This window comes from Denticeps clupeoides, chromosome 12 (genome assembly GCF_900700375.1).
Source record: "Denticeps clupeoides chromosome 12, fDenClu1.1, whole genome shotgun sequence".
NCBI classification, from domain to species: domain Eukaryota; kingdom Metazoa; phylum Chordata; class Actinopteri; order Clupeiformes; family Denticipitidae; genus Denticeps; species Denticeps clupeoides.
In genome coordinates this window covers 5,953,193-5,965,681 of record NC_041718.1, presented here as the reverse complement: position 1 = coordinate 5,965,681, position 12,489 = coordinate 5,953,193, and the positions used below count along the sequence as shown (strand labels likewise).

General features: G+C 41.0%; 1 protein-coding gene across 28 annotated transcripts in view; it reads right to left on the bottom strand.

Annotated features, from left to right (window-relative positions):
- The window catches only part of itpr1b (inositol 1,4,5-trisphosphate receptor, type 1b), a 94,368-nt gene that overhangs the window by 3,508 nt on the left and 78,371 nt on the right, over positions 1 to 12,489 (bottom strand). For all 28 annotated transcript variants that reach the window (XM_028998073.1, XM_028998077.1, XM_028998082.1 and 25 more), the window contains 6 exons: positions 11,741 to 11,930; positions 11,479 to 11,571; positions 10,801 to 10,943; positions 10,205 to 10,370; positions 9,039 to 9,199; positions 851 to 1,012 (listed from right to left, as the gene is read on the bottom strand). In XM_028998073.1, coding sequence (XP_028853906.1) covers positions 851 to 1,012; positions 9,039 to 9,199; positions 10,205 to 10,370; positions 10,801 to 10,943; positions 11,479 to 11,571; positions 11,741 to 11,930 — 915 coding nt within the window. The remainder of the gene's footprint in view (positions 1 to 850; positions 1,013 to 9,038; positions 9,200 to 10,204; positions 10,371 to 10,800; positions 10,944 to 11,478; positions 11,572 to 11,740; positions 11,931 to 12,489) is intronic.

The following is a 12,489-nucleotide window of genomic DNA, read 5'->3' as shown; positions in this document are numbered from 1 at the left end:
GTAATTCCCATACTGCCCATACATTACCGAACAAATTACTTTGACTACTTTGGTGAACTAGTGAAAAACTTTTGAGAACGAATTTCAGTAGAATCCAGAGTGTAAAAAATGTTCTCTCTATCCGTCCCCTCAGTAAAAAGACTGACTGATGTGTACAAGCGAAATGTGGAAGATTCTGTACTCTAGTCACCGTATTTTCAGTCACACGTTGACCATTTCCTCATGTCTGCTGAGAGTGTCGATGCAGTCCTGCTTCCTCACAGACACTTCTGCTTTCTGGGTCCCCCCTCACCCCTCAAACTCACCCACCTTCAACCACTGCATTACTCTAAACCAGAAACACAACTTCCCACTTGCAGCCACACGGTTTGCGCTCGTGCGGCTCAAGTGTTCAAATGTCACCGGCGATGATTTTGCGGTCCTCTTTGTCACAACCGAATGGAATTTTTTTGTTGTTTATTGTGATCCTTGTCAGGGCCCGTGGCATTTCGTGTTCGCCTTCATGTAAAAAGCGAACTGCTCCAGTTCAGAGAATGATGTCTAGACTGCTGAAGGCTGATTCAAAGTGAAAGCCATGGCCGTGACGCAGTGGAGAGACAGGTCTCGTACCACAGATGTCGAGGTGAAGTGATAAGAGAAATATGAGTCAGTGCCCTTTGCTCTAAGTGACCTTTCTTACAGAAAAAAAGATAATAATAAACAAACAAACACAGAATAAAAAACAAATACGAGCACAAGTCTGTGCCGGAGAAGGAAATGTGCTTTTTACCTTCCAATTGTGTTGTTTTTTTTGCCATGAATATAAGTTCTAATGAAGACTTTGATGAAGAAGAAAGGAGGGTCAACCCACCTGCTCCTTCAGCTCAGTCAGCTGGCCAGACAGGTTGGCCACGAGCTTCATGGTGGATTCTAGCTTCTCCTGCAGGCTCCGGATTTCATTCTGCTCCCCGTCAGCATCGCTGCTCACCAGAGACATGGCTCTCATGCGTGGAAACCAGTCCAGGTTATGCTCCTGCATAAACATACATTCAGCATTGATGATATTGAATAAATCTTCATCTTGGTCTCCAAGAATTCAATCAACTTAGGGCTACATATCAATGATATTATATATTGACATAACTCAATCACGTACAATCAATGTCAGTGCTGTCATCGTTAATTAAGCAATTTCCTTCGGGATTAAAAAGGTTTTCTGATTCTGATTCTATGTTTGGAACAGCTTGGTTTTCGGTTGTATTTTAAAACACACCAGGTTTAGCCAATTAAAATGTGTGCTGCACACAACCACACACACAATTAACACAATAATACGTTAAGGTTAAACATGTTTATGATTATGGTTCTTTCCATTTTTTATAGCTGTCAAAATAACAGTATTCATTTAAAAAAAAAAAAAAAAAAGCCCTAATAATTTTACTCAAAATGTATGCACACATGTTTGTATAATTGATTACATACACACGTGGACAAAATTGTTGGTACCCTTCAGTCAATGAAAGAAAACTCAAAATGGTCACAAAAATAACTTGAATCTGACTAAAGTAATAATAAATAAAAATTCGATGAAATGTAACTAATAAAAGTCAGACATTGCTTTTCAACCATGCTTCAACATAATTATTTAAAAAAAAAAAAAAAAAAAACTCATGAAACAAGCCTGGACAAAAATGATGGTACAAATCAAAGAGACAAATCAAAGAGACGGATCATACGAATGGTAACAAAAGAGCCCAGAAAAACTTCTAAAGACATCCAAGGTGAACTTCACGCTCAAGGAACATCAGTGTCAGATCGCACCATCCGTCGTTGTTTGAGTCAAAGTGGACTTCATGGGAGACGACCAAGGAGGACACCATTGTTGAAAACAAATCATAAAAAAGCCAGACTGGAATTTGCCAAACTACATGTGGACAAGTCACAAAGATTCTGGGAGAATGTCCTATGGACAGATGAGACAAAAACGTTTTGCCAAGGCACATCAGCTCTATGTTCACAGACGGAAAAATGAAGCATATCAAGAAAAGAACACCGTCCCTTCTGTGAAACATGGAGGAAGCTCTGTTATGTTCTGGGGCTGCTTTGCTGCATCTGGCACAGGGTGTCTTGAATCTATGCAGGGTACAATGAAATCTCAAGACTATCAAGGGATTCTAGAGAGAAATGTCCTGGCCAGTGTCAGACAGCTTGGTCTCAGTCGCAGGTCATGGGTCTTGCAACAGGACAATGACCCAAAACACACAGCTAAAAACACCCAAGAATGGCTAAGAGGAAAACATTGGACTATTCTAAAGTGGTCCTCTATGAGCCCTGACCTCAATCCTATTGAGCATCTTTGGAAAGAGCTGAAACATGCCGTCTGGAAAAGGCACCCTTCAAACCTGAGACAACTGGAGCAGTTTGCTCATGAGGAGTGGGCCAAAATACCTGCTGGGAAGTGCAGAAGTCTCATTGATCGTTACAGGAATCGTTTGATTGCAGTGATTGCCTCAAAAGGTTGTGCAACAAAATATTAAGTTAGGGGTACCATCATTTTTGTCCAGGCCTGTTTCATGAGTTTATTTTTTTAAATAATTCTGTTGAAGCATGGTTGAAAATCAATGTCTGACTTTCATTAGTTCAATTTCATAGAATTTTTATTTATTATTACTTTTGTCAGATGAAAGTTATTTCTGTGACCATTGTGAGTTTTTCTTTCATTGACTGAAGGGTACCAACAATTTGGTCCACGTGTGTACCTATCATTTTCACTTTTACAAAACTAGCCGCTGTCTCTGCTTAAAATGCAATATAAATGTGTGTATTACACGCACACACACATCACAGCGTAAACCTCTTAAATAACCTGTACGTTTGTTTCACATTTTGTCACATGATGCATTTGTCACATGACATATTTATTCTTGCAAAATCCTCAAAAAAATGAATGGCATGCTCTAATAATATGAGACGCATGAAATACTGGCATTGGTGTCCTTGAGAATTATTGCTTAAATAATGATAAGGCTCTTACTGTTCTCTTAGAGTTGTATCCTATTTTATTCATTTCAATTAGCCTATTGGAAGAGTTTTTTATTTATGAAATGTATGTATTATTTTTAAATATCTCACCCATGAATCAGCTTTTTGTTTGTAGGGACTTACGTCAAAACCCATCTAAAGTAATATGAGTTATTCAAAAGAAATAATAAAAAAAATAAATCACATGCCTCGTGGAAGTATGGGGTCTTAAACTGGAATGCATTTGTAGCATTTCGTACAAATTTCACAGAATCAGGCATCTTAACTTGACGGAGCATTCCGGAAAATACTCTCATCATCCTTTCCATACTGTAACCATCAGTGCAGCTGAACTATCAGAAGCAGCAGCCACCATCTGGGGATTTTTAACCGTTTTAAGTTCAACTGAACTAGATGGGGGAAAAAACTGGATGGGGAAAAAAAAACCTTTTGTGGAACAGCACCATTTTATACTGCCACTAAAATTGTTTGCTGAAGGGTGCTTGTATTGCCATGCAGTAGGACAAATGCCTTACTGAGAGAAGTGACAGGTGATTGGACACTTCGGCACAAGCTCACATTCTACCTGCTGACGTCCTCTCCCCTTGCTGTCCTTCATCACTGTTTAGTCTGAAGGTGTCTCAGTGTCCTCTAACAAGCCCAGGCCTTTCCCTCTTGGACACATATGCATCTTAATTGCTGTTGTGAATCTCTGAGCTGATGGCGTCTTTAAACACAGCTGTGAAGGCTGAAAAAGTCCCCGGGTTTCGGTCTAAGTGTGTGGGTCGGTATTAACGTACACGTCTGTGTGTGTGTGTTTAATCTTGCTTTTGTGGGGGTGAACGTGTGGCCTTGCCAAGTGCCGCAGCCAGGCCCCAAACCCAGTACCCGGGGCAGGGGAATCACACAGACCATCATGCGTTACTCGTACTCATTCTGAGAGTGCTATATGCACGCTTGACATCCTGCGCGCATACACACTCGCACAGTGGGTTTTGTGTTTACCTCATCCATCCGGCGAATCCACATGGTAACGACAGCTGCCTCGCCAGTCATGTTGCACTTCTTCACTGCTCATGTCATCATCACTGCCCCATATTCTGATACGCTGCTGCTCTTCCTCACTAGCTTGGATTTCCCTTATTACAAATGTTGATCATTCATTCTTCAAAGAACATTAACTTGGGCTCAACTAAGCTTTTTTTGTAATATTTTTTCCAAAACAACAAATCCAATTCAATGGCTGTCACTATAATGAGCAACAAATGTACAAGCAGGATTCTTGAGAGCATTAGTTATGTCTACCTAACATGACTAGCCTTGCCTAATTTCACAAGAAAACGCCAGCGCTGAACTCAATCTCACATTAGATGTTGAAATATGTTTCTTATTTCTCATGTTCTGCAGAAAGGGGAACTCCATGCAGCAGAGCTGTGGTCATCCACTATTTAAGTTAATAAAATAATTCTTAGATTTGGGAAACCACAAATGCACTTTTTTTCAGCACGCTACTTTATTCACTGAGTGAAAGATGGAAACCCAAGACTCAAAATTCAATGTTGTGCACCACTATTTTTCCAAATGGCTTCAACCTTAGTGTGCTTTAAATAGCCTGCATGGGTTCTTGTGAAGGGTGTGGGCTGTTAATAGTGTATTTGTGTAAAGCTTATGGGAAAAAATGTATATAATAATAACAGTCATTTAACATGGTAATTTGACCTCTGACATTTATGATGTCGCGTAACCTGCACGGACCCCTTCCCCCGCAGCCCTCCACCAAGACCACTTAAGAAGTGTTTACAAATGACAACAGTGCCAGTAAGTCAGAGGACGTGTTAGCCACATAAAATTGAGCTGCTTCAATGGAAATGACGGAAGAGCTGTCTTCATTACTAGCACCGCAAATAGGCCTATATCATAAGTGACAGGATGTGCTGCGGTTTCCGTCACAGCGTCAGCACAGCCCACCTGATCAGAGACTCTGTGCCTGCTAGCACATATAGGCATTCTGACTAAGGGCAGTCAGCTTCATTATGGACTAACAACAGTTAAATTGCATATGCCATATATGTGTGCGCACGTTTACAAGAATACTGTAACAAAGGTGCTAGATCAGGGGAGCATCTGGAACCGCATGTGGCTCTTTCATCCTTACATTGTGGCTCCCTGTGGCTTCATTTTATAAACATTAAAGGTTGGCATGAAAATATCACGTTGTGAGATTATTAATACGAGTTCCCTGAGCCTGTCTATGGTCCAAGGCTTGATTTCAGAAAGAGACTGTATTAGGGGACCACTAAGACCTATATAAAAGCAAAAAATAAATACTAAAAAAAACCTTTAAAATGCTATGTGTAATATGGAGCTCAAAATATGAGTCACAAATGGCTGCCATGATTCCCGCAAGACTTCCGACTGGGAAGAAGGTACGCAGGACCCCCCTGCACAGACCAAAATAACGGTATCCTCTGTATGGTGATGTGCTTCTTGCGTGTTTTGGACTGTCACGCTGGTTCCGATTGTGGATTTACCTCTGTGTCTGTTACGATTTCCCGATTCCCAATCTCGCTCACGTGCCCCGACCAAGCCTCCAGGCTGCTGTTTTGGACGAATGGATCCTGTACTACAACATTGTGGGAAACCATTACAACCCCCCTTCCAACTGCATTCAGCCCAAACCCATCTCTTCAGGGATGTCTGCGAATGTGCACTCCAGCACAGCTCCTGACAGCATGTGAGTGTAGTTGTATATGCCTGCCAAACCACTGTATTTATAAAATTTCACGAGCAACACCCTAGCCAAGTTTTTATACAAAAAAATTAAAAACGATATATGCTGTGCTCTCTTCATTTTGCAAACTGGGTCCAAATGGCTATTTGAGTGTTAAAGGTTGTCGACCCCTGCGCTAGATAAATTAGACATGTCTTTATTGTTATTTGCTATTACACACTGCCTGTACAACACACACTAATAATATTATTCATGCACGCATTACTGTGGCATTTTTTCAATGAGCGTTTGCAAAGCCACAACATTTGCAGAGACAAACCCGGACCTAGCCATAATCTAGAACTGGCTACGAAACCATTGTGCGTGAAGGTGACAACAGTTGGTGCGATTATTCACAAGTGGAAGAACCATAAAATAACAGTCAATCTTCCTTGGTCTGGAGCTCCATGCAAGTTCTCACTTCATGGAGATTCAACTCATCAGATGAGAGCCAAATCTTGGGAATCAGCTCTTCGGCATCAACTCAACTTGCCATGTTTGGAGGAGGAGGAATACTGCCTGTGACTCAAATAACAACATTGGAGGTGGAAACATCATTCTTTGGGGCACAGGACAACTGCAGCACATTAAAGGGAGGGTGGGTGGGGCCATGTACCATCAAATCTTGGGTGAGAATCTCTTTCCCTCAGCCAGGGCATTGAAAATGGCTTGGAGAGGATCAGCAAAGAGGAGCAGAAAAAAAAACCTCCTTGAGATTTGTGCAAACCTTGTGGCAGCTACAAGAAACATCTGACCCCCCTTGATAGCAGACAAAGATTTTGCCACCAAGTACTAATGCAGGTTTTGCAAAAGGGATCAAATACTTATTTCATTCATGAAAATGTGAATTCATTTCTAACTATTTTAGAAATTGATTTTTCTGGATTTTAATTGTTATGGCTCTGTCTCTCACTGTTAAAATAAACCTACCGTTGGGATTATAGACTGATCATTTCCTTTTAGTGGGCAAACTTCAAAGAAAGCATTTATATCCATAAATACAGGACAAAGCGTTCCACATTCCACAAGCGCTACATTTGGTTTGTTTCTATCTGGTTACCCTACTTTACCTTGATAAAATATCTGTCAGCGTCTTAATATTGTGAGAAATAATCCAAACAAGCCATAATCTGTGTTTCATAGTGCTAGTGTCTAAAACACACCTGAAACACAAAACACACATGCACACCTAACCTCCACCTCGCTGGGTTCACCTTCAGTAGGTGGTAATTAATGCAGGAGGCAGTGCAGAGCGCCGACCAGCCTGGTGGGCCTGAGTCAAGATGCATAAATTAACGCCCATGTTCTGCCTGTTTATCCCCGGCCTTCTGCTACTGACGTCAGTCTCCGTAATTATCACAAGCTTTTGGCCAACCAAAGCGCGTCCCTTCCACACATACACACTGCAGGGCCACCTCTTTATCAGAGACAGAGAAACTGTCATTGTTTTCACATTTGTTTTTTGCCCTTGCTTTATCTTGCTTTTTGCTTTAACTTATTTTTTTATATTGTTGGCAATTAATTTAAAATTTGTATAATTTGTATTTCATTTAATATAGTATTCTTCTAAAGACAGAACTATGCAAAAGTGCTTTCTATTTACCCAATAGTAACTCAGCGACACAAATAATAATTATTAAAAAGTGAAAGCAATAGTTTTATTTGATTTCAGTGAAACTGGCTGGTGTGTCCCAGCTCTTTAAAAAAATTAATGATCTCCCACAAACATCTACCTACATCTACAAACTGAAAAAATATTGTTTTGCTGTTCAGAGAACAATAAGATAAGAGAGCCTCTATCTCTATACACAAAATGTAATTATTATCAATAACTGGCTCAGGTAAATCAAATTTGATCAGTGTTTGATGTGGGTATTTTTTGTTACACAATTCTTTGTAAATTGCTTGCAGTTTAGATAAACAGTAGTTTTGTTTCCCCTAGTCTGGTTTGTATTGTACAAATATTACACACACACAATCTATTTATTTCATTATCCCTGTTGCATAGCTACTAGCACTCTAATGAAGAGAAAGAGAGAAAGCAGGAATCTTCTAACATTCCTCAATTATATAGGGCTTTAATTGCTATGATAAAATACACATGGTGGCCCAGGCAGAGAATTGAAATGACCCAACCATGGGGGGGATTACAAACTGGGTGGCTGGGTTTAGGGATCGCTGTTCTCAGAAATAATTTGGCACGGGTCACAACCCCTGCTCTAGAGTCCGTAGGGCCTAATTGACAGCCCTCACTTAGCATGCAATGGCCTCCGGGGTGCAAGGATCACCTAATCCATGATCAGGTGACTGCTCACAAGATCCCAGTCACCCCCATAAACACAAAAAGAGGGAGACGTGGGGTCTGGAGTGAGGCACTGAAGCAATTGGGTCAGTGAGGTTGAACTGATTAAGAACAAAAGTGCGGCACTTAAAAGAACCGGCGATGGGGGCTTTCCCTTTCCAAGTATGTTCCCCCTACTTTTTAACTGATCAAATTATATCATGGCCATGCCATTCCAGTGAATTTATCTTGTCCATCTGCAGAGCAGGGAAAGAAAAGGCCAACCACTGTTCTTTGACTGTCCTTATTAAGGCAGGAAATATTTCAGTGATTTGTTACACTTGTTTATTACAGTACTTAAATGTATTCAGAAGCAGCCTCAGAGACTCTTGATCCGTGTCTTTGTGTGTGTGAGTGTGTTAGTGAGTGAGCTGCATGGGAGAGACACATCCATTATACACGTTGTCAAGAGACACAGCTCCTGCTCCCACCTGGCGACAAGGACAATAGGGCATGTGTGGAGAGAATGAGGGTAACTGCAGTGGGGGAAGTGGCCGTCATGGCGACTTTTTGGGGGGATTTAACACATTCCGAATCCACTTGTAAACCTGCCAGATGCCATCAATGAACTTCACAGACAGAGGCAGCCACAGAAGTCAGGATTACATAACACTCATCCAGCGGCTTTGGGTGAGGTGATGGATTAAATTCTGCAATTAGGCAAAAAAATGTTGCAGGGTGACCATTGGGAGTCTTAATTAAAACTGCGCTGCCTGGGGTGGAGGTGGATGCCTTCACCGGGGTCAGACAAGTTGTCTGTGAAGAAGACCCAGAACTGACTGATTATTCACTGGTTAATATGGTTTTGCAGCATAATTGTATAATTACTCCTTGAACCTCCTTGAACCATTGCAGCCTGGGGAAGTTTTTTCTATTTAAGTTAGAATTTGTATCCCATGCTTTCTCCTAATTGGATTGATGTCTTACCCTGATCATCTCAGCCACATAGCTTTCCGGGCCTGTGAACTCGGTGGAGTCCTTCACCTTCACCAGCACAATGAAGAACAGGTAGTGCCACATGTTGTGCTCCACCTTGATGTGCTCTTCAAAAGTCACAGTCTTATTGTCAAATTTGTCCCTTTCCAGGCCTGGTGGTTTTAAACACAGAAACAAACAAACAAACAAATAAATAAGCAAAGCATTTCTAAAAACACATCCTTTTGCCCCTTGTACAAAGGAATACAAATGTGACCATCGTGGCTCATGTGAAAGTGACATGATTAAAGTGTGATTAAAGTTATTGTTTTTTTTATTGTGACTTCACGTGGAAAAAGGGGAATCTCTGCTACAGAGGGAGCTGTGTGTTCCATGGAACACATGGTTTTATTGGTAATGTCGGTATTTCTATTTTTACAGACAAGCAAGCAACACTCAGATACGCAGATGATGGGTGGCACTGACTGAATATGATGTTTGGGAAAGATCAAATTGCTGATTTTTATTAAAAATCTCTCTCTCTCTATCTATCTATCTATCTTTTCTGGGGAAGAATAGAGTTATTACAATCACTTATTGCATATATATAATGTATTAATGCAATTAAATCACCTTCTTGTACAGCTGAATGCTAAGTACACTAAAAAATATAAAATATACAATTGCCACACCTATTAAGACTTAAGAATACAAAATGCAAACAATTCTGCTGCCTGAACAAATGCAAATACAAATGCAGTAGTGCCTTTACACATCCCTAGGACAGAGTACTACTCAGAGTACTACATCAAAATGATTTTCTGTTGCTGAGACAGAGACGTGGAAAAGACAGAGGCAGAGCCACAAAGAAAAAGAGAGCGAAGAGTTTACAGGAGATGTGGCTTGCTGCACAAATGAGCATGGTCACTTGCCAAAAGGCAACAGGAAGCACTCCTCCGCGTCGGCCGTGACTAAGCCTTCTGGGAAGAGGGGGCGTCGCAATGTTTACGCTTCAGCACAGAACCAATCCTCATTCTGTCAGCAAAACCATCCGGAAACCGCCACAGAAATAGAAGAGCATCTAATGTAGTCAAGTCAGTCAGACTAACCTAGAGCTTCTTCAAGTCCAAGCAGATTCACAGAACTGGGACTTAATTACATGCATCTCTGCTACTCACCGCATATGAAGCATGTGGTCTTCAGCACCTCCTCTTTCTTCTGCTTCTCACTCCTGAGGTCAGCAAATGTGTCGATGATCACTCCAAAGATCAAGTTCAGGACGATGATGATTACCATGAAGAAGAAGAGCAGGTCATAGATGACCCGTGCTGCAAAGAGAGGTTCCTACCAAAAAAACACAAAGAAGATCCAAAAGATCAAAAGGTTACTGTGAAATGAGGACTAAATGGACACCATAGAATTATGTACACACAGGGTGTGAGGAAACTGCCAAGAGCCGTGGAAATTGGCATTCATGTCACCATGTTTACGCATGTCCCAGTTGGGAACAGCAAAGGAGATGTGACAAAAACAACACCTTAGGTCAATGAAAAGACACATTATTTTCTCTCTCTCTCTCTCTGTCTCTGTCTCTGTCTCTCTCTCTATATATATATATATATATCAGAACTGTAATATATATATATATATATATATATATATATGTGTGTGTGTGTGTGTGTGTGTGTGTGTGTGTGTGTCAGTTCTGAGTGTCATTAATAAAACCAAGATATGTTAAAATTGCATTTTAATGCTTTGTAAGAGGAGGGCGCACCTCCTTGGATGGTTTGCGCAGAACGTCTCCCACCCCACCGCCACTACGTAGACCATGGCTGAGGACAGTCACTATGCACATAAGCAGTGAGTCACATGTGCGCTCCTTGTCCTCAATGACGACGGCTGATGGCTGCGACACCACTGGATCAAGAAACACAGCACGGAGGAGTTACTACACAATTGTATAAGCAGCACCAGCAATGTGCACTGAAAAAAACGAAACAGAGACTCTGACCTACTAAATATAGAATTAATCTTAAATTAATTAATCAGGCCTGAAAAACACAAATGTGAGACACAAACCATCTTAAATTCACCAGTTGCACAATCCTAATAAATAAAATAAATGGGAGAAGGTAAGGCTGTGATGGGGATAGATGGGATGTTCTTGACTGAGTAGTGAAGCGTTTAAAAGATCTGTTGTCTGGCTTTAACCAGATCAGAAGGGCTGATCACATGAGTTTTGTTGCTTTAACATCTTAAATTCTGGTGTTTTACTTCCCTTCACACAAGAACACAGACAAGGTCACGTTGAGCAGTGACCCATGACCCTGGGGATGGTGCAAACCTCATGCGCATGCATTCACACACTCATAAAAAAGTTATGTCACAGTTATGCATACTGGTCATAACATGCATATACTATATCTCACACACTCACACACAAGGGGAGTACCTTCAACTCCGGCCTCTGCTGAGCAGTTCTCTCCACTGTCCTTCCGGCATATTCCAGCAGACAGGAACTCGCCCACCATACTGGCCCCACTCTCTGTCAGAGACGAGGGGAAAATAGAAAAGAGAAACTTACATAACCTGTTTACTGGCACACAAGTAATTTAGAATACAACAAAGGCAAACAGGCGGGAACTTTTATTTTAATATATATAAAAAAAAAAAAAAAAAAAAAAAAAAAAGTCCAGTCCGACACACAGACTCACCCAGGGTTTTATTAGGTATTCGGTCCACAGCCAGGATGAAGTCATCCTTGAAGAAGATATAGCCCACAATGGAGAAGAGGTAAACCAGGATGAGCGCCAAGACAGCGGTCAGGACGATGGAGCGGCCATTCCTCGTCACGCTCTTAATCACATTCAGCAGAGTCTCCTCTCGGTAGACCAGGTCAAAAAGCTGCACAGGAGAGATGGGAGGGTGCATCAGTGCTGTGGGACTCAAGGACAAATGACATTGCGTATTTCAGACATGAAGCACAGAGGGCTTGCTGCACCCACAGTATTTGTATGTGGATATAAAATCATTTTGAAGCAGGCCAATATACATTGACAGTGAGTGCTGGACATAAAGAGCGCAACAGAGTGGCATAGAAAGACACACAGGAATAAATATACTGTATAGTTTAGGTATGTAGTATGTATGAACTTGGACTTAATTCATTACACAGTATTAAATTATGTACAAATTCTATCAACCAACCGATTTTACCAAATATCAATCGTTTCAGTTTTAGTGATCCATAATATTGGATAGAACATCTAAGTTCACTTCTGTGCATGATGCCTGTTTATACAGTTTAATTCTGCAGCCTTTTTAATGGTGAATTAAAACCTTGAGTTTTTTCTAATGCTCCACTTTACATGAATTAATAATGTAACACAGCAATTTTTCAGGCTAGGGTTGCCAGTGAACATATCAGAAAAAGAAGCAGCATTTATTATGTAAATCAATTGGG